Raw genomic sequence first — 23247 nt, 5'->3', positions numbered from 1 at the left:
CTAATGCAGCAGGGAAGTTATGTGAAGTAAAATATACGTTCAATATATAAATGTTCTGAGTTTATTTCTGCACGATTTTGAGCAATTGAAAATATTACACTTTACAATTATTTATAAAAATATGTAATGCCATAACATATGTTAGTTGGAATTACTAAGAGGTGAGTATAGGTTAGATTACTCTATCAATTTTTTAGCATTTATATTTTGTCTTATCAAACTTTGTTAGTCATAACGGAAATCCTTCATATCTTGATTTATTTGTCATCTGATGTGATGCATTGTAAATATGCCTTGTGACTGATGATGATCAAACCAGTTTAAATTTAGCTTCAGATAATGACAATAACATTGATAACAAGAATTATTTATCAGCAATATTTTGACTGAAGTATTTTCTATTTTGAAATCGTTATATAAATCCAACCTAAAATTTCACTATTTGAAAAACTGTTATAGTTAGGTTTTTTTGAAGCGGACTGCTAAAGACGATTTAAATTTTAGACACGTTTATTTCAAACTTTAAATTATCGATATATCGATATAAGATTTCACATTTGGCATAAATTTGCAACACTGGCAATTTTTAATACTGAACATACTGCGCGAATCTTTGTTTACAACTTGAATAATGGACGTGCCTTTATCGGAGTTCAACTCCCTAGATTTGGAACGCGAACTGTACGCCCGAGTTCTGAATACCGATGGCTCAAAGCAGGAGTGCTTCGGGCGTCTGTTGGCAGCGCGCCAGGCAGAGGCACAGGCGCCCAATCCACGCCCACCAAGAAGGGCTTCCATCGCAAAGTTTGGCGCCCGTGTACAGCTGGACGACTTTGCTGAAATTCAAATGTACAAGCAGGCAGAGTTTGATTTGTTGTCTGGCAAAGTGCGCTGGAGGCTAGAGCGTGTTCGCAGGACAGAGGATGGCGAGGGATTGGAGTACTTTCATCCGGATGTGCTTAGCCGTGTTCAGCGCTCCCACACATACATGCTTAATATGGATGAATTGCTGGTGCGACAAGAGCCGTATATACATAAGGTAAATCATATACAATTTACATACTTTTTGGCTTTAAACACTTTACGTTTCCATCGCAGATCTTTGCCATTTTCGCATCACGCACCAATGGCCAGGGGCAAAGTCTTTGCTATGCCAGAAGTTTGGCAAAACTACGCAGCTGGGATGAAAACACGGAGGAATTCGAATGGCCAGTAAGTTCACTATCGTACTAAACAAACAACTGCATCTAATTCATACTTTAAATAGCTTATCACAACTGAAAATATTGCCAGCGTGCATTTGGAGGACAATGGAGTACTCCAGACAACCGTAAGTTATGCCTTGCTTTATGATTCCTGTCAGCATAATCCAATGTTAAAAATATTCTCTTTAAGCTTATAACGCCTGAGAACATAGCCAAAGCCTTGAGCTACATATTGACGGCAATAAAGGATAAGCGACTGGATAACTATGTTGCCGTTGCCTGTGACCCAAACCGGCTCGACTTGTCAGCTGTAACAATGCTGGTGGAGGCCAGTGGCCATGTGATGCTCCCCTGTGTTTATGATATTTTTGATCTGCAAAAGACATTGCAGAACATGTTTTGTTTGGCCTGTGTACGCTGCTCCATGCGTGTGGAAAACGAGCTATATATTGAGAGTACCTGTGCGGAGCAGCTGAGCAGGATCTGCAATGGCAACAGTACAAGGAACATGAATGCCGTTGTGCTGCTAACGGACTATGCGAACCGACTGCCGCAGATCTTGAACGCTATGTGGCAGTTCGAGGAGCACCGAGACAAGCCGATCTCCTTGATTGGGCTGAACAACAAAATGCTAAAAATATACGGCTCGCACGTTAAAAGAGAGCTGCCGCCAATTACGTTCGAGGACTGTGCGGCTGGCTCAGGCCTTTTGCAATTGATCGTCTTTGATGCCTTGTGGTGCATTACCCCGGAGCGCGAACCAGAAGAGATCAATCTACCTCCCATGCTTTATCAAACGGTCAGGCAGGAGTAAAAAGTAGTTGCATTAAATATGGGATAGGATAAATGCTGTGAGTATATTGTGATTAATTTTTTGCGGATATAAAAATAGAAAATTAATTTAGGAAATTTCTTTATTTTTGGGAACCTTTCATTCAGTACAAAAATAATTATATTAACTTTAGTTATGTGTAGCGCATAGCGAGGCAAATTTGCATAAATATCGTAAGATATACCAGGGTACTATAAACACAGTTTGTTGCGCGGTTATGTGTCATGCTGGCTGTGAAAATATGTGATCTCTGCGTAATCTCATTCTCAAAGATCTCTTCCGTGGCATCATATTGCAGTTCCGATTCCGTTGAATAGTTGGGCAGCTCAACTAAAATTTACAATTGCAAAGTTTATAAAACTCAGATTAAGAAGACTCTCATGGACTTACCTTCGCCGCCAGTTGCAAATCGCACGGTCTTGCTGTTATCGCTCCAGCCAAAGCTGTTCCTTGCCAGAACCGAGACCTCAAAGAGACTGGCAGGCTGCAGGCCATGCAGAGTGTATGACGTTATGTAAATAGGACCTGCGTTTGGGGAAGAATATATGATTAACGAATGTGCAAACGAGGTGGGAATGATTGAATCATTAACTAGTCCAATTGTTTTCTTTATGAAGAGGGAAAGAGTTGCAAGCCTTGCAAATAAGTGGAGTCTACTTACAGAATCATAAATATGGAAATATTTATTATTTTTTTGGTTATTTTTATAATCAAAACTCAAATTAAGCTTGGTATGTAGGTTCTCGTATAACAAAAAGATTGCAAATATTTCCCCTTTCTGAAAGCCTTCTTTTTCCTCTCAAAAATAGGAAACACTTTTGTATATCATAATTAAGTGTGTGAAAATGTCATCAGAATCGGACCTTAGACACCGATTTTAATAAGAAATGAATTTAGAATATAAAGTGTGGGATTGAGGAAATGTTCGTTCGATGTTCTTTTCAGGGTATCCCTTAGTCGGTCACTCCCGACTACAGCACTCGACTTGTCTAATGTTTAACTTACCAATGGTCACTTGAGCTGGAATTGTCAGTTCTGTCCAGTTTGTTTTCACTGGCCTTGTGATATTCGCTTTAGAAATAAAAGAAAACGTTTTTCAATAGGCTTAACAAATATTAGGACATTCGCCTACCTGATGGAATCTGTCGGAATCTCAGCTTAAACTCCATTATCGGCAGCATGCTCTCCGTCTGCCAGACCAGCACATGTGACGTGGAGCTCTGGGTGCCGGGATTAATCTTGAACACGCAGGGCATTGGACGTCCAGTCAGCTCGACGGTAGCGCTCCTAAAGCCAATCGAGTTGCTCGCTCGGCACTCGTACTGTCCCATGTCGGCGTCGCGCACCTTCTTGATGGTCAGCACATGCTTGACCAGGCTGACATAGCTGTCCAGGGCATGGCTGCCGGCCATTTCCGTCTCCTGGCTGTTGATGTGTGGGCCCATTTGGACGGGCACACCATAATGGAACCATTGCAGCGTCGCAGCTGGCGCCGCCTCCACAATGCACTCCAGTTGTGCCCGATCTCCGACTTTGGTGTACACCACAGGATGCGACAGCGTCGGCTCCGGAGCAACTGAAAGTATATCGATTGCAATTACTGTCAGAGTCGAAAATTGGTTGCAACCGCAAACCTACAGAGAACACGAAGTTGAACTCCCGCCACCGCCGGCTGACCCACTCCGTTTGCGGCCAGGCACTCAATCAGGCCCGCCATGCTCCGTGACTTAATCTCAAAGATGTGACTCTGTCGATTGCCCGCATTGCTGTATTGGTCCAGTGTGTTGCCGTTCAGCCGCCAGCTGATCGCCGGCTGGGGCACGCCCGTGGCCATGCAGACGACTTCGAAGGTGGCGCCAATGGGCAGCTCCAGGACTCCGCTCGGCTCCGTGACAACGCTGGGCTCGTACTGCACCTCAATTGCATGCACCTGGACGGCGTGATTGCTGTTCGACATAATCTCACAGTAATAGTCGCCAGTGTCTTCCGATTTTAAATTTGACACCTGCAGGCTGCCGTTTGACCACAAAACCACACGTTCCGGGGGCGGAATCTCCGGATGACGCGAGTCCACCAAAGGCACATCATCCCTGTGCCAGCGCACATAGTGAAACGGAGCTGCGGACAAGCATAACATTAAACCCTATTCAACATTCTCAACAGTTGGTAAGTACATTCTTAATATTTCTCGATTATATTTGATTTTCTGTCCATATATAGTTAAGGATGGAAAGAATCCTTTTCTAATCTAAATAAGTCTGTATATATATATTTTTGAGGAAATTCCCTGCTATAAATAATTATAATTATTTAAATTATTTATGCACCCTTCTTTAACCCTAGAAAGTGGCAAGTCTTAAGGCGCAGCTACTTCAAGACCGACTAGTCGACATTTAATTAATCAAATCCGTTATCGTGTCTATTATAGAAAATAATAATAATAAAAAAAAAAAGAAGAAGATGAAAATCCATTGTGATGAACGAATTTCCTTAGCTGTCTTTTGTGCATTCATTCAAAACGCCAAAGAACCTCAATTTAGAGTCCAAATTAAATGTTATTGTTGTGTCCAATTGCGCATAGAACGGGCCCAACAAAGGAGCGCACTTTCAAGGCCCATTAAATTGGTAGCCTAAACTGCATTTGATTTTCTCTTAATTCAAATAATTTTATTGCGTTTCTTAAAATTCAATTAAAACATTAATTTATAAATTATATAATTATTGATTTGTTTATTTAGTGGCGCTTACTATCCAATTGGCAGGGCAATAACACGGTGTCATTTTCGTAGGTTTTTATGGTAGTTGGAACGCTTTTAAATTTTTGATGATTCTCAAGATCATTGTTGAAATTGAGCTCGCCTCTCACGAGGGGCAATATGAGCAACAGCGATATTAGGCACAAATTCATTGGGCACATATTGCAGGCACTTGGACTTAAATTTAACAAGAGACTGTGATTTGAATTCACGACGGATAATCGAATCTATGCGTAGCTCTTCCCCTTGGTCGCGTGTCGCTATTTAAACTATGTTCCGGCGCGTTTGCAATCCCGAGCTCAACTGAACGCTTGAGCGGCCGATGTGAATCTGTTCGATGCGGCGGCTTCAGAGTCGCCCCAGAGGGCGGCAGCAGAGGCAGTGACAGTGACAGAGGCGACGCCGAAGACAGCTCAAAAAGTCACTTGCTCTTTCTTGCTGGGATGCCGGTTGATTAGCTGCCTTTAATGTTCGGCAACGGAGGCGCGTATTGTGCTCGAGTACATATGTGCCAGTTTGAGATACATTTTAAGTGGCAGCATATATATATATATATATAAATATATATTTATTTGATGTATCTATAGATGCAGCGGAGCGTTCCATACACCCACTCCAAGCATGTCCATTTGCATGGGCCATGCATCGGTAGTTCTGAATTCTGAATCCCATTCTGATGCTGCCTCTGATCTATTACATTCTCCGCTTCAGAGAACGTGCTGCTGTTGCATACTTTGAGATAAAATGTCATTGTGCCACACACTATATATATATGTGTCCGCCACATCATTGTGATCGGATCAGACACATTTACACATTCACACATTCACAGTTTGTCTCGCAGAATGGCCCCAAAAGCGAGCGAGCTGGTTGCCGACTGTCACAGTTAAAACCCTGGGACTGGACCCTCCCCTATATACTTATCATTATGAATCGAATGCAAAGATTTTAATAGGAGAAAAAAACTATTACCGGAAGTGCATTTAAAAACGTGTATTCAATTTCATATTGTATCTATATTAATGTTGCATAATAGCGAATATTTGTCTGCTTTGCTTGACACAAACAGCTTTCCTTATCTTGGGAATTATTTCTCGTACCCTTTATTTGATGCCATACATTCTCCAAAAAAATGGTTAACTTACGAATTACCTCTTAACACATCCAAAATATATTGAAATTTTAAGATAATCAATTATTTTGGATTATAATAAATAAATATAGAGAATTTTGCTTGATATGATTCATTCTCCCAAGGAATTTCTTTGCAAAGGACTCCAGAAATAAAACTTGAATATATTGTTATTTTGTACATTTTTATTATTTTTATTTATAAATAATTATAATTCTCACTGTATTACTTATACACTTTTAATACAAAATAACTTTTAACTGATCATAATTATTATTTTATGCCCACGCAGAAAGTTTTCAGCTTTTCAAGACTTTCTAGAAAAGCTTATATTATATACTGCGGAGATGTTTAGTTCAACAAGTTGGGTCGATATAACTATGTATCCATAGATAGTTCTCGACTTTTTAAATGTTATAAAAGAATCGCTTATATAATTTTCATCAAACTCAAATTCCGAATATCGACAGCAGTAAACCCCAAGTACTTATTCTGATAGGCAATACTCCCAAGAGTTCATCGATATTCAAATTTGTAGTCTGTTAAATCCGTTGACGTAATATATATATGGAGTATATGTATTTATTGTTCTCCACTCGATTCGATGGTGACCTTTGACAACTTGACGTAGCTTAATTCGAACTCCCGCAAAACATGTGAAAGGCGATCGCTTTCAATTAAAAGACAATTTCATCGAATTAATTAAATTAAATGTGGACACGAAGGGGGCTCCAACAGCTGCGCAAACAAACTGCAAACCAATTAAAGAGACGCCCGAAAGACTTAGCCCGCTTCGAGACGAACAGCATACATATATGTATAACCATATGGAGGTCCCACTTGGAGTCAGTGATGTACTCATCATCGGGGTACAGTTGGGCAATTACAAATACATTTTGGACACATCGTGTGGATAGTTGTTGGCGATCATTGAGTATGGTACGTATTTATTTGTAAACCTGACTACAATAACTGATTTCATTTAAAATTAATACAGCGCTGAATGCTTACAACCGATGTATTTAATATTAGTTGTTGATGTACGTATGCAAGCTTGGTTGTAGGTACACTTATATGTATGTATGTATACTGTGGGAAATAACAAATACAATTGTAAATTTATAAAACATTGACTATTGGATCATATAGCAACTAATACAGTTAAAAACTTATCGCTTATAAAAATAAAAAGGACATGCGATCCTATGACTATACGTAATTATAATAATATAAAATAGCTGGTAAATGAGTTTTGTTTGTATAATTTTTGCTAATTGTTGTTCATCAATTATATGTATATATAAAACCAGTGACAATTGTTATAAATAAACATAGATCCGAGGAACAGAGGCAGAAGTATCAGAGAACTCCCTTGGGACGGGACATTGGAATGCAAACGCATTTGTCTTCTGTGCGAAAGTCTTGGTTATTTCGTCCGAATGGGGATTTCTTATGACACCCCTGAATGAAAAATAAATATGGTCTCTATATCAGTACATAGCGATATATTCGTAAACATACAATACAATTTGTAAACTATGCCTATAGGTGATGGAGCCAGGTTGGAGCGTTTACAAACTATCCTCCTTTGTCGTCATAATAATCGATTACGTTTAATTACTCGTAACACCACACTAACCTAAGTAAAGAACATTGTTAATTGAACGCTGCAGCTAGATGAGGCCGCGCTTCTTTTTGTAATCTTCCAGGTTCAGTGAACGCTTGGACACCGTCTCGGTTGGTTTGTTCGCTGGCTTTGGCAGCGCATTGGCGCTGTTCACTGCAATTGGAGGCGTGTTAATAACAAAGTATTGGAATAAAGGTATCTGTTGGACTCTTACCTGGCAGCGGTACGTCTAGGTCTATGTCAAAGTCGTGCAGTGAGTACAAGCTGTAGTCCTTGCCATCTGTTGCCTTTGCATTGGAAGTGCTTGTTTCATTGGGCTTCTTTTTGCCTGGCGGTGGCGGTGGCAACGGGACTGCCAGCGACTCATCGTCATCCTTTTTGGTGCCCTTGAAGCCCATGCGTGGCTGTGTAATGCGGCGCGTAAATGGATCCGATATCTTCATGCCTTTGTTGGCTCGCGCCTCCTCCATGATGGCCTTCTCAGCGTCCTGCACGTTGCGCTTACGATTGCGGTCGTTTATGTAGGAAATCAAATTGAGACTGTGGGAACGTCGCTTGTCTAGCTCGGAGGCACGACTCTCTAGCTGATCGATTTGCTGGCCCAGATCGTTAGCAATATCGTAGTCGCCACGAAGCATAGCCGCATCGCGCTCCTTCATGAGGCAGGTCTTCTTCATGGCATAGTTGGTGGGGCGGTTGCGGAAGCGATTCTTCTCCTCAACAATCTTGTCTACGTCCTCGTCCTTAAACTCGTAATTCAGGGCTTTCTTAATATCGTTCGCCTTGATCTCAATCAAATCAATTGTCGGCATGGGCACGTGCTGCTGCTGGCAGATCTCAACCCATTTGTTAAACTCGGTTTCGGTGAACTCCTGATTAGATATAAACTCCAGCCGAAAAACGCGCTCCTGTGTGCCGTGCTTGAGACGCAATCCCCGATTGGTACGTGTCGTGCCAAGTGTGTATATTTTGCCGGTCTCCACAACGCCCACGATCTCGGCCACCCTATACACGGGCTTCTGGCCATTGTTGCCAATGCTGATGCGCACAAAGCAGTTGACTACGGTGCTCTCAAATATGGGAAGATTGACGAAGCGCTCCATTTTGAAGCGGGACAGCCGCAGCTTGTTAAGATCCTCGCGGGTTGTTATAAACACGGGGCTCTTTGCGGCCTTCTCGTCGTCCTCGGATTCGCTAGATGCCTTGCTGCTGTTCGAACGTGAACGTTTGCCCGCTGGCTTTTCTTCGTCATCCCAATCGCTGCTGCCCGAATCGTCTGAGTAGATCTCCGACGCTTTCAGCTTGACCGCCGATTTACAGCCAGAGACGCTCTCCAGTTCCTCTTTGTCATCATCTCTGTCGCGTTCTGCTTGTCGCTTGGCTTCCTCCTCCTCTGCAATTAAAATCGTTTTACTATCTATGGATTTTGTGGATGATTGTGTACTTACCTCGCTTGGCTTTGCCTTCACGCTTGGCTTTGAGCATGGCCATGGCGTTGCTGCGCTTGTCATCGGTTTTATTTGCCTCGACGTTCTTCTTGCGCTCCTTGGAGCGCTCCTTGTGATCAAAGTAATCGGCTACGCTGCTCGAACTTTGCTCTTCAGCGTTTTTCTCTGCGCTGCTGCTGGTTGTACTGGAGCCAGTGCCAGACGTCGATGGACCCTCGCGTATCGATGGTATGGGCGAGGGGCTCTTGGCCGAAGCGCGCGCCTCTGGCGCACTGCTCTTACTGGTATCTATGTCAGCTGTGGTTGCTGCCGGCACGGGTGGTGCCAGGTCCTTTGATTTTTTACTGCGTTTGTCCTTTTTGGACTTCTTTTTGGCACGCTCTCCCTTTGTCTTTGACTTCTCGTTCTTTTCGCCACGACGGGCGAGTTTAAGCTTCCGCTCAATCTCCCATCGGGTGCGCATAATGTCGCGCTGTTCAATCCGCTTGAAGATCTCTGTTTCGCGCTCCTTTTCGGACAGTCCATTCAGCCGTTTGCGGTCCTCCTCGTCGCCCATTAAATCGTCATCGTAGCCATCATCAAACTCTGAATCGGAGCTAGACGATGACGAGCTGGATGAATCCGATCCAGAGGGAGAGCCAGACGTCGATGATGATTTAGACTTGGATTTCTCATTGTCTGAATCGCTGTCGGACACCTCGCCCTCCTCCTGTTCACTTTGAATGTCTGGCTTCTTGTGTTCGGGCTCAGCACGCTTCTCCACGGGCGCTGCGACCTCATCCTGACTGTCGTCATCCCAATTCTCTTCGGAAGAGCTCGAATCTCTGCTTGTCTTCTTCGGACGCTTCTTTTTTGAGGCTGGCGCACTTGATTTATTGTTTGCCCAGTCCGAATCTGAATCGGACTTTGAATTCGGGGCTTTGGTGGCATTGCTTGGCTTCTTTCTCTTTCTGGCCAGCGACAACAAGTCCTGCGTGCCAAATAAATATAGATTTTTACAATAAAATTCTGCGCATTGATTTGTTACATCGCGGAAATGGCGTCCTTCCACATTTCTTATGCATAACTCACCGATTCCAAGTTAGTGTCCGCGTCGCTATCGCTATCGCTCGAATTTGAGTCGATTAGAGACTGCGTACGACGTTTTCCCATTGTAATTTAAGTAAAATTTGTGCCAAACAACGAGTTAACCTGCAAACAGTGTGAAAATAAATAACTAACATACATATATACAGCGACAAGGCCTTAACATTTTGGTCAACTGTTATTAACAGCAAGCATTCATTTCGTCGCACATAAACTGCGGTTAACAATGTAGAGTTAAATACAAATATGCATTTTCGTATAAAATGTTGTTATAAATAGATTTATTGTTATTATATAATATAATTTGCGTTTTTTTTAATGCAAAAACATATAAAACGTTTAATCTAAATTTAACAGCTGCCAACTTACTCCGAATCGTTGTCTCTAACATTAGATAGAAATGCCCTAACAGAGCCCCAAACATTGCGCGGGTGCCTATCGATTATTGAATTTTATAATTGTTTCCAAAAATATATGCAGCGAAGTTGATTTATAGTTTAAAATTAAATCGTTTAATTATAATTCTGAAAAGCGAAAAATGTATGTTTATGGAAATATTAAAGAAACATCGAATATGAAGCCACCGATTGCACGTCGTTATACAACACTTGCATACCGAAAATCACATTGTATGATCTCTAGTATCGTTAATCGATTTGTATAGCTGTGGTAAGCTGGTAGCTATGAAACATTGGCGCATTTTCAAATGTGTATTTCTAATTATTTTACAAGTAAATTTAAATATATCTGTATCTTATTGTATGCGTTATTAAACTAAATGATAAAGCTTGGTAAAAGAGCAGTTCACGGACTCACCCGTGTGGTTGGCGGGCACAAGAATAACCACCACAGTATGTCACTGCTTGTCGTACGAGGCGACTAAAAGAGACATTTTCCTGGAGCCTTAAATTTACGTTATATATGTCATATCTTATATCAACTACTTACCATGTAACGTATGCTATCTTACCTATGTAAACACACTTGGTGCAGGGTATACAGGCATTTATATTGCAAGCAGCTTACGCAAAATAACTGTTAACATTATTGTTATAAATTATACAACGATAATTGAGTTACATTAGTGGCCATTTGTGGCAGGTCCCTAGTAAATGAGCCAAGTACGCAGCCTCCGAGCGCACATTGTTACACATTACCGCTGACTGTAAAGAGACACCTAACAATATGTGTTAGTTCGAGGGGAAGGTGGTGATATAAATTACTGGCGACGTCAAATTAAGAGAGAGAGAGAACTCAAATTAAACAGGTGTACATTCAACATCGTACATTGACCGCTTCCGACAAGTCCGCTCTTAAGAGCCACTTGCTGGATAGTAAGAACGCAAACAAGTTTGAGTTGGATGGTGGAGAGATTCGGTTCGAACAAGATGTTGGTAAACATACGTGAAATTTATTTTAGCTGCAGATCATACACTTTCTGCCCCAAAGAAGTGCTCTTCGGTGTTCTCTCATATTGCGCTGCTCTTCTATTGCTGCCCATATGACTGGAGTGGTCCGCTCCCCAAGAGCACCAAAGTAAGCTGCGTCTGCAGAACTTCTTTTTTCTAACTTTTATAACAAGCAACTGCTGGAAAAACTTTAGTTCTGCGTTAGCCATCGTTTGGATGAGTTCGGCTTTCTGTCTCTCGTCTGAGTTGAAGTGAAATATAAAATAAAATCAATATTTGTGATCGGTCTTCTTGCAAGTTGTTGCTTGCAAGGTTGGGACACATTACACACATCCCATTAAGCAGATTATGAGATTTATGACGTTATAAAGTAAAAAAGTACCAAAAGAGAAACCAAGTGCAATACGTAAGGTAAGTGACGCAACTAACCAAATAGTTTAAGTATGTTTGCAAAGGAAACGATAATTAGGATTATTGTTTAACAAATTAATCCAGCTGGCCAAGTGTTAAGCCTCTTTTCTATAGTTGTCATCCAACATTTTAGCCAACTTTGTTTTCGGTCTATGCACAATTCTTACATATGTGTATATATATTCATATTTCATATGTAAATTAACAGCTTCGGCAACAAAAAAAAATAACAAAAAACCATTACCCATACCTTAAGAATAAAAAAAAAAAAACCATTACACTTACTGGAGGAATGACTAAGAAAAATCACAAAAAAGATGTTAACCGGTTTGTTCGAACCGCAGCGACAACGGCGTCGGACATCTCTGGGGATGGGAGGATGGATAGGAGGCAGTGCATAAATGTGGCAAAGAAAGATTCTGTAAGACACTAAACTAAACTGTAAGACTGCAGTGGGAAAAAGCGCGGCAGTTAAGAGCCAAGAGCTAAGAAAGAAATAACATAACATAAAACACATTCAAAGCATTTTAAATAAAAATCAACAACTTCCGTCCAAAGCTCTAATGAACGGTTGCATTTTCCAGTTATATTCCACAATGGGATAACAGTAGGTTTCCAATCGTGGGTTTGTCTTGATTAAAACACAGCTATTCGGTTGGATGACCACGAATTCGCTCTTCATAGATATAACAGTAAATTTAAATTAATTATATTATTGTTCATTAACGTTCTCATGTTAAAGAGTGAGTTATTTATCATTATTCCAATATTGGAAGGAATATGGAATGATCAAAAGGGTTCATTTTGTTTCCATTCCAGATTAGCCTCGCTTTAAAGTGAAATCAGCTTCTTGGAAAGAGACCTTTATATAAATAATATACTATCCTTTTAACAAAAAGCTTAATTCTTAAGTTATTTCTCATAATTCCAGTAGTAATGGAAGGAACATCTTCAATTTTTTAAGGTTCCTTTTGTTTTCACTCCAACTTAGCCCCCTTCTGAAGTGAAATAAACTTGGAGGGATACGTTCTTTATATATTTGATCTTGCAGGTATTTTACGCACAATATTGTATTGTTATAATTCAAATGGGCGTAATACTTTCAATAACAAAAATGTTCATTTTGTGTTCATTCCAATATTGCTGGAAGAAATGTCTTCAATATTAAAAGGTTCACTTTCTTTTCATTCCAGCTCAGCTCCTTATTTATGTTACTTACAATTCAATATTTAAATGGATCATTTTCCATTCGAATTTGTTTAACAATTACTTTTGGTTTTATTCATGATTCGCTTGTCCAAATATTCTCGACTATTTCTGCATACGTAAAAATGCGGAAATTCGAAAGATAAACAGAGCTCGGTAAACTTAACGGATTTTTGTTTTGGTAACTGCGTGTTGGGCTGGCCAATTTCTTTCCTCAATTTTGATCATAAATTAGCTGTATAATTGGCCGCTAACACCTAAAGAAACACAGAAAAACTAATAAGTGTGTCAACAGGCATACTACGCACACATGCATAGAAATCTACGTGAGCCGAGCTTGGGTGTTAAGACCACCGACTTGTAGATGGAGATACTATGGGCAGGTATGGCCAGCACCGTTAAGCATCCAAGATTTGCCAGTGATAAACGCCTATTGAAAATTCCGACTACTGCATGACACAAATAATCGAGCCGCTCGGTGAATGAATCAAATTGGCCCGAACTCGCAGCATGCAGAATAGAGAGAAAGTTCTTTTAACGGGTTTTTTTTTTCTTTCGGCTGTATTGATTTTGGCCCGAGTGTGGACTTTAAAATGACATCACGCATAGACAACTATTCAAAGTCTATTTGTATAGCTTTAAATATGGGTAAATAGAGCCCATCAAAATGGAGTTCCTTAAATTCTAGAGTTGAGTTTACGGCCCTCTCCCCCTGTTTGCTGGTTCTGGCTTGAGCCTTGCAGGGTTTATCGGCCAGCATAGTCAGGATCCATATACAGTCCCCGATTTGGAGCATATCTTGGAAATTATAAGAATACACATTAAGTTTATTTCATTTTTCACACCTATTCCCGCTCACACCTTAATTAAACAACCCATTTTAGAGCTGTGCGAAAGCGGAGCAACAGCCTCTGCCCAAAGTGCGGAACTTGCAGCATGCGAATTTTGTTAATGTATTTGTGCATGTGCGCGTGTGAATGTGTGTGTGTGAGAAACTATGAATGTATGTTATGACAATACGAAGCGGGATGTAGGGTATCCCATAGTCACCTGACTGTCTATGGGTCACTTCAACTGATAATACCCTGCAGCTCTTCAAAATATAACTGCGTCTTTATAGATGCATATAGATCTGATTTGTTAATTAGAGAAATTAGATAAGTTAGGAGTAGCAGAAGATATTATGAGAAACCATAATAGATCTGTGTTGGCACTCTTTAAGCTTAGAATAACTTCTTCGTCAACTGAGCTGAGGATCTTTCAGAGCCTCTTCATATATACATAAAGAAATTGATAGGATCTGGTTATGTTATGGAATACCAAAATGGGTTTGGGAAATACGAATTTTATAATATGGAAAAACGAATGGAGTCATATATGATGAAAGCGTTATAAATAATAACATAACAATAATAAAACAATAAATAATAAGTTTATAAAAATGAAGAAAAAAAATGAATAATAATAACAATTATAAATAAAAATAATAACTATCAATAATAATAAGATCAGAACTGCCTGCATGTAACATGCCTGCAGACAACTTGACTATACCCTTTTCGATAGGCGCAGGGTATACAAATTGACCTCATTATCGTGTGGGTTTTCTGAGCATTTGAAAGAAAAGAAGCAAATAAAAATAAAAAATAAAAAAAAAGGCCAAACAGATGACCACGTCGGTTGAAGTGTTGGTGAAATTGAACAAGTGAATCTCAGCATACCAATTCGTGTGCTCTCCAGTTGGGTTTTATGTGCGCCATAAAAGGTTATTTGCATATGGATCGAGACTGTGATGGACTATACGATAGCACAGTTTGTAAATAGAATAATGATATGGTTATTAAATGGAGCTTACGACAGCTGCAACTATCTATGAATTAAATATAACCGGAGGCGCGCGCTGGGCTTTTGGGCAAAGAGCCGGTTTTTCTTTTCTTATTTTTTTTGTTTTTTTTTTTTTTTTTGGTGAAATTGTTATGTCTAGGTGTGTGTGGGGCAGGTGAATGTCGGTGTCGGTGTGTATCAAATACCGTTGCGTCGACATTGTTGCCAATGAAGATTAGGGTGCATGGCTTTCTGGCCAAGAGGCTGCTGGGAGAGCTTTTGTTAGCCGCAGCGGCATTTGCAGCATGCAATTTTCATGTTTGGCTTGCGCGATGCACGCCACTGTAAAAACCCACACACACACACAGGTGTGTGCGTACGCAGTAAAATTCACTGTTAGAATAACAAGTTTTTCGACCTGTGAGTTCAATTTTTTAGTGAATACTATGCGAGATGGGTTGGTTTTTTAAGAACTGTTGCTAGTAGTAGTCTCTGGCCAGCCGTTGCGCTTGGAAAACTCTGCTAATTGGAAATGAGACGGTTAAAAGCAGCCAAAAGAAAACTCAGCCAATGCCCATATGTATGTGTACGAGTGTGCGTGTGTGGATAGTAGCTTATTTTTACAGGTAGCGAGGCATTTATTACTTAAGCTTGTCAGCCGCACGAGTTTCTCGAGATCTATTTTGAGTCGGGGCATGCTTTTGGTCTAACGAAAATCAAAATTCGTCTTTAAACTTTATGCTTTGCGGCGACTTTTTGGGGAAAGTGAAATTCGACAGACTTGTGCTCGCTTGTTTTCTAAATATATATATAAATTAAATTCAGAGCAAAACACGTTTCGGCGCTTTGATTTGTGTGGAACAAAACGACAATTCCGACGCAGAACCGATAAATATCGATTGACGACCGAACGCACACAGTTAGAATTGGCATCGATCGTGCGCTTTGAAGAGCCCACAGCTTTTATGTAAATATTTATTTATCTATAGTCAAACATGTCAGTCGCGTATTTATGAAGGCTGGAGTGTATCTGCTCGTGGAGCTGGCCGAGCCCTTCTCTCTGTTGTTTGACTTAGCTTTGTGTCGATGGAAAATGTTGAGAAAATCTACGAGATCTACGAAAGTTCACAACCTTTTCATTATGTTTGGAGCTGGCAACTATCAGGCATAAATGCTGGCCATTAACTTGGCAACTGTGCAGCCACAGTTTCAGCCAGCGAACCAGAACAATAGCCCAGGTCACTCACTCCCCAAAGAGGTAATTGACTTTCCTCGTACTCAATAGTCCATGAGGTCACTTACGTGCCCGCCTGTTATGAAATATGGTATATATGCTACAGACTTCTTGGGGCACAACGAACCCGCCCTGAATTGCGACTCTTGAGTGCATATCATATTAATTATATGGCTCTCGGCCATTCGCAAATAAATTGATGTGTATCGAAAACGTTTGCCCAACAGAAATTCAATCTAATTTCAGCTAGAGTGCAAGAACTTGTTGTATTTCGTTTAGCTTACATTTAAGATCATCTTCTCTCATGCTTTCTATACCTCGATAGACAATCTGTGACTGGGGAGCTATGAGTTTTTGCTCCGGAAGTTTGGTCTTCAAATCTGGCTCGTTCGTTAATGGAGGCTGTCTGAAATCTAGCTGCCAATATTTGCCGTCTTCCACGCCCCTTTTGGGTGAATGTGGCCGATATATGAGAGGTTGGCTCTTTGAAAGAGGTCATTCGTAATCCGACTGCCAAATAGAGAGTTTATAGCTTTCGAGCAGATGTAAGGAAAACTAAGCGGGAATATTGCCCTGTAAATATACTATAAACATAAACTTAGCAAAGATTAAACATGAATAATCGCTTGGATGACATAGCTTAAGGCAGTTTGTCTATGCTACATGGAATATCTTTTATGAGGTTCTTCGTGTATGCTATAAACATTAATTTTATATATCTATACAATATATATATACAATATAGTTCACAAGAATTATTGCCTGATATTTATGTGTGCTTTTAGCCATCAGAATGGCCAATGGACTGTTTAGCAAAACCTTTTTGCAACCTTTTGCGATTGGAGTGCTGCTGCTGTGCCTGACTCGGCCTCAAGAGTCGGCGACTGTGGCCACCACCAGCCCCGATGAACTGGCTGATCTCGGCGAGCAGAGCACAATAACTGACCTGCCGGAGACAACGACAGAGGTGGGCGTGACAGTCGACATAGTGCCAGCCACCGAGACTGAGAATCGAAACGCGGGCTTTGATCTGTCAGCCGATATAGATGCGGAGTCCAAGGACGCAGTGCATCTAAGCGAGCAGGAGCTCTACTTGAACAATGCGCTCTGTGAAACGGATAAAGTCGGTTTCGAAATTGTGACTGGGTAAGGCATAAGAAATCAAGTTAATTAACGAAAGATATTCAATTTCAATTTTAATTAAAAATCTGACAAATGTCTTCATTTCCTTCTTATTTTTAGTTATGTATTTTCCGCTCCTGGCAGGCTTTTGGATTCCCTGCCTGGCACTTTGATGCTAACAGATTGTCTCGCAACTTGCCTCAAGAACAAAACCTGTCAGTCCGTCAACTATGAGACTGGCCTCTGCGTGTTATTTTCAGCGCATGCCGATCAGCTGCCAGGTAAATCATAAATAACAGATATTTGCATATTTAAACAGTTTCAAAAGCAAATCTTGATACATATATATATTATATTCGTGCATCTTCATTTGGATTTCAGGCGCCTTGACGAAATCGCAATTTCCTGTTTTCACAATCTATGCGCAGAAGTCTTGCCTCTCCGCGAAGCCCTGCTCACGGGCCTGGTTCGTCGACCGTGTACAAAATTATAGGTTGAAGTCGGAAGTAAAACGCAGCGTCCCAGTCGGTTCCCGGCGCGAGTGCTTCGAGCTCTGCCTGAGCGAAACGGAATTTACCTGCAGGTAATATGTGCTTTCATTAATATATGTACTTACTCATTAAGGAAAGGATTCACGGCTTAAACCAGCGACTCGCCCTAATTTCTGTTCATGCATCTGGTTGCCACAATTTCTCAAGTAAAACAGTTCTGACTGATAAATTCGCGGAAACGAATGTTATATTGTGATTATGATTATTCCCAATCTTGAAATTCTTTACAGATCTGCGAACTATAAGAAATCATCAGGCGCCTGCGAGCTGAGTGAAATGGACCGTTCCACATTGGCTGGCACGAATGCCTTCCAGGTCACGGAGGGCACGGACTATCTGGAAAACCATTGCATCGAGGAGCCAAACAAGCTGTGCGAATTCAAGCGATTGCCCGGACGCATCCTAAAGACGGTTGACTCCGTGTATCAGGAAGTGAGCAGTGTGGATGAGTGCCGCGAACTGTGTCTCAATTCGCCATACAGGTGAGCGCATACGATATACATTTAAATACAAACAATTATTATTTTTCGCTATTGCCAATGCCTTGTCCATAGATGCCACTCGTATGACTACAACGATACGGGCGACATGGTCTGTCGTCTGTCGCATCACAGCCGGGCAACACTGACAGACGTGCAGGATCCCTACCTGGAGGTGCCGGAGGCATCCACCTATGAGCTCGCCTCCTGCTACAATGTGACCATCGAGTGTGGCGGCGGCGACATGTTGGCCCGCATACGCACCTCCAAGCTGTTCAGCGGCAAGGTCTATGCCAAGGGTTCGCCCAGGTCGTGCGCGGTCGATGTGCGCAGCGCCTTGGACTTTGAGCTGCGCATGAACTACCATGACCTGGAGTGCAATGTGCGCCAGAGCCAGAGTGGGCGCTACGTGAATGACATTATAATACAGCATCATGACATGATTGTCACCTCCTCCGATCTGGGCCTGGCGCTGGCCTGCCAATACGATCTGAGCAACAAGTCTGTGAGCAACGGGGTCAACTTGGATGTGCGCGGCGATCTAACGCCCGCGCTCTCGGAGGAGGTGATTGTGGACTCGCCGAATGTAATCATGCGCATCACCTCACGCGACGGTTCCGACATGATGCGCTCTGCCGAGGTGGGCGATCCGTTGGCCCTGAAATTCCAAATTATGGATGAGCAGAGTCCATACGAGATTTTTGTACGCGAACTGGTCGCTCTCGATGGTGTGGACAATTCGGAGATCACGCTGATCGACTCGAATGGCTGCCCCACAGATCACTTCATAATGGGCCCCATCTACAAAAGCGATGGCTCCGGCAAGGTGCTGCTCTCCAACTTCGACGCCTTCAAGTTCCCCTCCAGCGAAGTTGTCCAATTCCGTGCCCTGGTCACGCCCTGCATGCCCAGCTGTGAGCCTGTGCAATGCGATCAGGAGGACACCAGCGGCGAGTATCGATCCCTGCTCTCCTACGGACGCAAGCGTCGATCATTGAATACAACAGGTGAGATTGGAGTTACAAGTGCCACGTGCTTGGAGTGTTATTGAACAGGTCAAATATCTCTTTTAGCCTCCTTCGATATGCGACGGAAACGTGAGCTTAATGCGCCCACAGACATGCTGCTTGTGCAGTCCATACAAATCACTGACAAATTCGGCTTCGATGAGCAGCAGAGTCGTAAATCCAGTATCGGTGGCTACTCGGAAAATAATGAAACGGAATTTACAACTGCCAATCCGGGCCGCGGCTTTTGTGTGAATGCATTTGGTAGGTATTACTTGTTAAAGGAGTGCAATATTAATAAGGAAAATTATAAATATTTGTAAATGATTTAGTCTAAACACCAGAACAGGTTTAGTTATTTCTAGAGCCTGCAGACTTTTCGTCTCTCTCAATGCGAACGCCTTGTGCCTCTTTCGCTGCTTAAGCTTGTTGAGAATTACAAGCGTCAAGCAACGAAAGAAGCTAAGCGAGAGGAGTTTTCTGTGTTTTACACTGGAACAACCAGCCATACTTCCAGTTATATTATTAATAATTGAGGAAAGTCTAATCTTTATAAATATCCCATCTTTTGCTCTTAGGACTCATCACGGCCGCCACATTTTTCCTACTTACTCAACTGGCTATCATTGGCATTTGGACCTTTTGCTATCAGCGTCGGCAGAAACTCCAGTCGTACCAGCACTCGTATTAGGTCTTTCAGTTTCGCTCTCAAATCGAACAAGTTAATTTCGGGAGGTGCGAACCGCAGATAACGGGATAAATATATCTACTTGGGCTGCCTTGGAAATTTGTCTTGTCTAGTCAGTGCTCGATTTGGGTGTAAGATAATAAATATAAATGTCGCGGATTGTTTGTTGGTTAATGGATACTTTTATGTCAAAAATAATTAACATATATGAATTAATTTTTCTTAATTGTACTATGTACTCGATCTATTATTAACATTGATTTCCACACTTATAAAGGTAGTTCGAGCTGCGTATTGAACTCCCTTTGTGACTTCGGAAATGGGCTTTTTTAGTTGCTGGCATTTGAAATCGAAGTAAAACAGTTTTTAATTAACTCTCTTTAATTTATCGATTAGCTTAGATCAATGAAGAATTTTCAACCAGACATCATATTATTTATTTACATTTATTTATTTATATTTTCATATACATATAATATGTTTATTTTATATACAATACATGAATTATTGCCGATATGTGTACTTGATTTAATTTAAATAAAAATTGCCTTAAAAAAATTTGTTAACTGGCAGATATTATGTGGCTGTCAGCTGAACATATCATATTATAAATTTGCAATATGTACATGTTAATTAATTTGCTTGGCAGACAGTCAACAGGTCAAAGCTAATCCCAAAATATTTTGCCATCAGCTCAAAATAGCCAAGATCTAACTAGGTAATGTTTGTCTGAATTTAAGTAAGTATAATTATAGTAAAAAGCATAAAATATGCTTATGTGCATACACGATTAGAATCAACATCCGATTAGTAGCTGTCCAAATCTTGACCTACTCCGATGACAGCGCAATTTTGGCACAGCTCACAATTCCGTAGACTGCCTCGAAAGCAAAACGGTCTGCGCAGTGGAATGTGGCCATAAACTTAGTCAAATCAGCTTAGGCCATCTCAGGCAAGCAGGCGACACAGCTCATAGAACGTGTATTACTTTGGAAAAGAGAGCAAAATTAAAAAAAAAACTAGGCTGCTGAGCTCAAGGATTGCGAAAGAGACCTCAACTGACCTTGAGGTATTCATAGCTCACATCTGGACTCGGCTGTAATTGGCCAACTCAGTTCAACTTTAAGCCGGAATACCGGAAAGACGCTTACAGAGGATGGCGCGCAGGAAGATTCCATTACGACCCCTATAAAAAATAATAAAAGCTATTTTTAGTCTTCTCGCGTAATTCGCTAAGTAATTTCTTGACAGGAAGAATGATGATCTTCTTCAGAGATCTGGCTAAAATAGACTCAAGCCTAAGCCAAAAATGTTTTACAGTTTTAAACTCACAGCTTAAAGTCACAGTTTGACGGTCACTAAGCCCATCAGCCAGAAGGCGCTATCCCGTCTGTTTTCAGACGTTCTTAGAATGTGCAACAGATTATTGCCGCAGCACTGTAGTTAATTAATATACTTGCTCACAAAAAGTAAAAGGAGTATATAGGTTTAAGTCTCTAGGTAGGTGAAGCTAGAGACTTTAAGCTTGTAATTTATGCTCTTGTGTAACTGTGGTGTATTACAAGGGAAATAACAGAACTTTTTATATCTTCCACCTTTTTGGAAGTTGAGTATTTGAATTGGGCTGCTCCAGAGATCACTCTACACTAGAGACTTGGAAGATCGCTTAGATCGATAACTCTTCACAAATCTATGGGTGCCACAGTTTTAAAGCTCTTGCTCTTGTGTTCGAATTGAGAATGAGGACTACTGAGGATCGTGTTAAAAATTGATCGTCATAAATATATATCTTCCACAGTTTTAGAGCAAGTTACCGAATTGGGAGTGAAGACTAGTGATGAGCTGCTCCAAAGATCATGGGCATGGCAGATCGGTTACATCGATAACTCTTTATAAACCTGTATCTGGGAATGAAGACCACTAATGCGCTGCTCCAAAGATTGATCTTAAAGCATGTATATTGCACTGGAGGTATACAGGATCGGTTAGAGCGACAACTTTTTATAAACCTATATCTTCCACAGTTTTAGAGTGCGAATGAAGACTACTGACGAGCTGCTCCAAAGATCGATCTACGCTGGCTTAAAGTTTAGGCTGGCCTAAAGCTGTAATTTGACTGTGAATGAGTATTAGGCAGTCGTTGACACCGGGCAGCAACATTGCTGCATGTTCTCCCTGGTTTTTGGCATTTTATCTCTGTGGGCTAACATCGATAGTTTTATAACGATTCGTGCTAATGTGAGAGATATAAGGCATAAATCTGAAGCACAAATCTGAAGCACATTGTCATCTCAACGCTTGCATGTTGCTGCTAATTAAAAAAACTTTCCTAATTTTCTAATTTAAGAGGCGCACTGACAACGACGACAACGACAACGACGATGACGACCTTTTATCATTAATTGCAGCAAAGTGCTTAGAGTCGGTGCGGAATTCATGAGCAGCTCCTCCGCAATGTGTATATAGGCGTATTTATTGCTGTTCCTAACGTTGTTTTCGTTGTTGTTGTTGTTGTTGCTTTTGCTTTGTAAGTGAATTAATTGAGATGAATGCACCTAACTGTGCGAGGGAGCGGGCGTGTGGCGCGAGGTAAAGGCCAGCCCAGCCCAGGCCAGCCCAGTCCAGACCAGACCAGACCAGACCAGGCCCGATCCGATCCGACCAGACAGCAGTTACCTTCTTGAATGTGTGTTTGGTCTTCCAGCAGATAAAGATACAAATCTGCACGAAGCCTGTTTCCTGTTGCACTGAGGGTGCATTAATTTGCATGATGCACACCATCGGCTCCAGCCAACTCCACTTATTTATATATATACATACATACAGATATATATATACATATATATAAATTTCTGTTGGTGCTTGAAGCAGGTGCGCAGCTGGCCGGCCGCTGGATGATAATGGCAAGAAGCGTCGCAATGAGTGGAACGTCCAACCCACATCTTAAAGTGAATCGTTCGTTGCCTGCATCATGGTGTCGCCAATAATAATGCTGCCGGAGAGACTGTGCACATATTATTTTCGGGTAGCTTCAAGTGGGCGTTCACATTCGCGGCTCGCGTTCGCGTTCCAGGAACCTCTTCAATTTTCATTTACAGTTTGCTGCTGCGTGCTTCGTTATTTTAGAAAAGTAAATAGTTCTTAATTGCAATTGTGCGCACACTTGATCGGATGCAAAGAAACTTATATAAATACCAATTTCAGAGTTTTCAGATTCTCTAACAAGAACT

The 23247-nt window shown here is 41.3% G+C and overlaps 4 protein-coding genes across 8 annotated transcripts; 2 read left to right on the top strand and 2 right to left on the bottom strand.

The window, feature by feature from the left end:
• Nucleotides 1–501: 501 nt before the first annotated feature.
• On the top strand, nucleotides 502–3219 carry LOC115760583. 2 transcript variants are annotated; one of them, XM_030702008.1, is made up of 5 exons: nucleotides 502–1039; nucleotides 1099–1212; nucleotides 1268–1330; nucleotides 1396–2056; nucleotides 2983–3043. In XM_030702008.1, the coding sequence occupies exons 1-4, from the start codon at nucleotides 632–634 to the stop codon at nucleotides 2017–2019; spliced, it is 1209 nt and encodes a 402-aa protein (XP_030557868.1). In that variant the 5' UTR covers nucleotides 502–631; the 3' UTR covers nucleotides 2020–2056; nucleotides 2983–3043. The 2 variants fall into 2 exon arrangements, with proteins under 2 accessions (XP_030557868.1, XP_030557867.1); XM_030702007.1 differs by lacking the exon at nucleotides 2983–3043 and adding an exon at nucleotides 3141–3219 and having other exon boundaries at nucleotides 503–1039.
• LOC115760582 (neurotrimin) lies at nucleotides 2131–5222 on the bottom strand. The gene is made up of 6 exons (XM_030702006.1): nucleotides 4786–5222; nucleotides 3676–4155; nucleotides 3170–3613; nucleotides 3043–3108; nucleotides 2428–2562; nucleotides 2131–2367 (listed from the first exon to the last, which is right to left on the bottom strand). Exons 1-6 carry the CDS (start codon nucleotides 4952–4954, stop codon nucleotides 2171–2173), a joined length of 1491 nt encoding a protein of 496 aa, XP_030557866.1. The 5' UTR covers nucleotides 4955–5222; the 3' UTR covers nucleotides 2131–2170.
• A 1654-nt stretch (nucleotides 5223–6876) lies between these two features.
• Nucleotides 6877–10191, bottom strand: LOC115760581 (RNA polymerase-associated protein Rtf1). 3 transcript variants are annotated; one of them, XM_030702005.1, is made up of 5 exons: nucleotides 10072–10191; nucleotides 9001–9970; nucleotides 7767–8945; nucleotides 7565–7705; nucleotides 6877–7386 (listed from the first exon to the last, which is right to left on the bottom strand). In XM_030702005.1, exons 1-4 carry the CDS (start codon nucleotides 10150–10152, stop codon nucleotides 7599–7601), a joined length of 2337 nt encoding a protein of 778 aa, XP_030557865.1. In that variant the 5' UTR covers nucleotides 10153–10191; the 3' UTR covers nucleotides 6877–7386; nucleotides 7565–7598. The 3 variants fall into 3 exon arrangements, 2 of the variants coding, with proteins under 2 accessions (XP_030557865.1, XP_030557864.1); XR_004017674.1 differs by having other exon boundaries at nucleotides 6878–7386; nucleotides 7447–7705; XM_030702004.1 differs by lacking the exon at nucleotides 6877–7386 and having other exon boundaries at nucleotides 7408–7705.
• Nucleotides 10192–11839: 1648 nt separating this feature from the next.
• Nucleotides 11840–20138, top strand: LOC115760824. 2 transcript variants are annotated; one of them, XM_030702349.1, is made up of 8 exons: nucleotides 11840–11906; nucleotides 16956–17316; nucleotides 17413–17573; nucleotides 17674–17875; nucleotides 18074–18325; nucleotides 18398–19329; nucleotides 19396–19593; nucleotides 19908–20138. In XM_030702349.1, the coding sequence occupies exons 2-8, from the start codon at nucleotides 16964–16966 to the stop codon at nucleotides 20018–20020; spliced, it is 2211 nt and encodes a 736-aa protein (XP_030558209.1). In that variant the 5' UTR covers nucleotides 11840–11906; nucleotides 16956–16963; the 3' UTR covers nucleotides 20021–20138. The 2 variants fall into 2 exon arrangements, with proteins under 2 accessions (XP_030558209.1, XP_030558208.1); XM_030702348.1 differs by lacking the exon at nucleotides 11840–11906 and adding an exon at nucleotides 15776–15903.
• The last annotated feature ends 3109 nt before the right edge of the window (nucleotides 20139–23247 follow it).

This window comes from Drosophila novamexicana, unplaced genomic scaffold (assembly GCF_003285875.2).
Source record: "Drosophila novamexicana strain 15010-1031.04,08,12 unplaced genomic scaffold, DnovRS2.1 tig00000462-arrow-pilon, whole genome shotgun sequence".
Classification (NCBI taxonomy): domain Eukaryota; kingdom Metazoa; phylum Arthropoda; class Insecta; order Diptera; family Drosophilidae; genus Drosophila; species Drosophila novamexicana.
The sequence above is the reverse complement of the archived record's forward strand: the minus strand, read 5'-3'. Positions and strand labels throughout refer to the sequence as shown.

Bases quoted from the DNA above. Each gene is read 5' to 3' on its own strand.
- LOC115760583 (XM_030702007.1), top strand. From the start codon at position 632: ATGGACGTGCCTTTATCGGAGTTCAACTCCCTAGATTTGGAACGCGAA. The intron at 1,040-1,098 runs GTAAATCATATA...TTTCCATCGCAG, and splicing joins AAGAGCCGTATATACATAAG to ATCTTTGCCATTTTCGCATC. The intron at 1,213-1,267 runs GTAAGTTCACTA...TACTTTAAATAG, and splicing joins CGGAGGAATTCGAATGGCCA to CTTATCACAACTGAAAATAT.
- LOC115760582 (XM_030702006.1), bottom strand. From the start codon at position 4,954: ATGTGCCCAATGAATTTGTGCCTAATATCGCTGTTGCTCATATTGCCC. The intron at 3,109-3,169 runs GTAGGCGAATGT...TTATTTCTAAAG, and splicing joins ATTCCGACAGATTCCATCAG to CGAATATCACAAGGCCAGTG. The intron at 2,563-3,042 runs GTAAGTTAAACA...CCCCAAACGCAG, and splicing joins TCCAGCTCAAGTGACCATTG to GTCCTATTTACATAACGTCA.
- LOC115760581 (XM_030702005.1), bottom strand. From the start codon at position 10,152: ATGGGAAAACGTCGTACGCAGTCTCTAATCGACTCAAATTCGAGCGAT. The intron at 9,971-10,071 runs GTGAGTTATGCA...TTTGGCACGCAG, and splicing joins CGGACACTAACTTGGAATCG to GACTTGTTGTCGCTGGCCAG. The intron at 8,946-9,000 runs GTAAGTACACAA...TTTTAATTGCAG, and splicing joins TGAAGGCAAAGCCAAGCGAG to AGGAGGAGGAAGCCAAGCGA.
- LOC115760824 (XM_030702349.1), top strand. From the start codon at position 16,964: ATGGCCAATGGACTGTTTAGCAAAACCTTTTTGCAACCTTTTGCGATT. The intron at 17,876-18,073 runs GTAATATGTGCT...AATTCTTTACAG, and splicing joins GAAACGGAATTTACCTGCAG to ATCTGCGAACTATAAGAAAT. The intron at 19,594-19,907 runs GTAGGTATTACT...TTTTGCTCTTAG, and splicing joins CTTTTGTGTGAATGCATTTG to GACTCATCACGGCCGCCACA.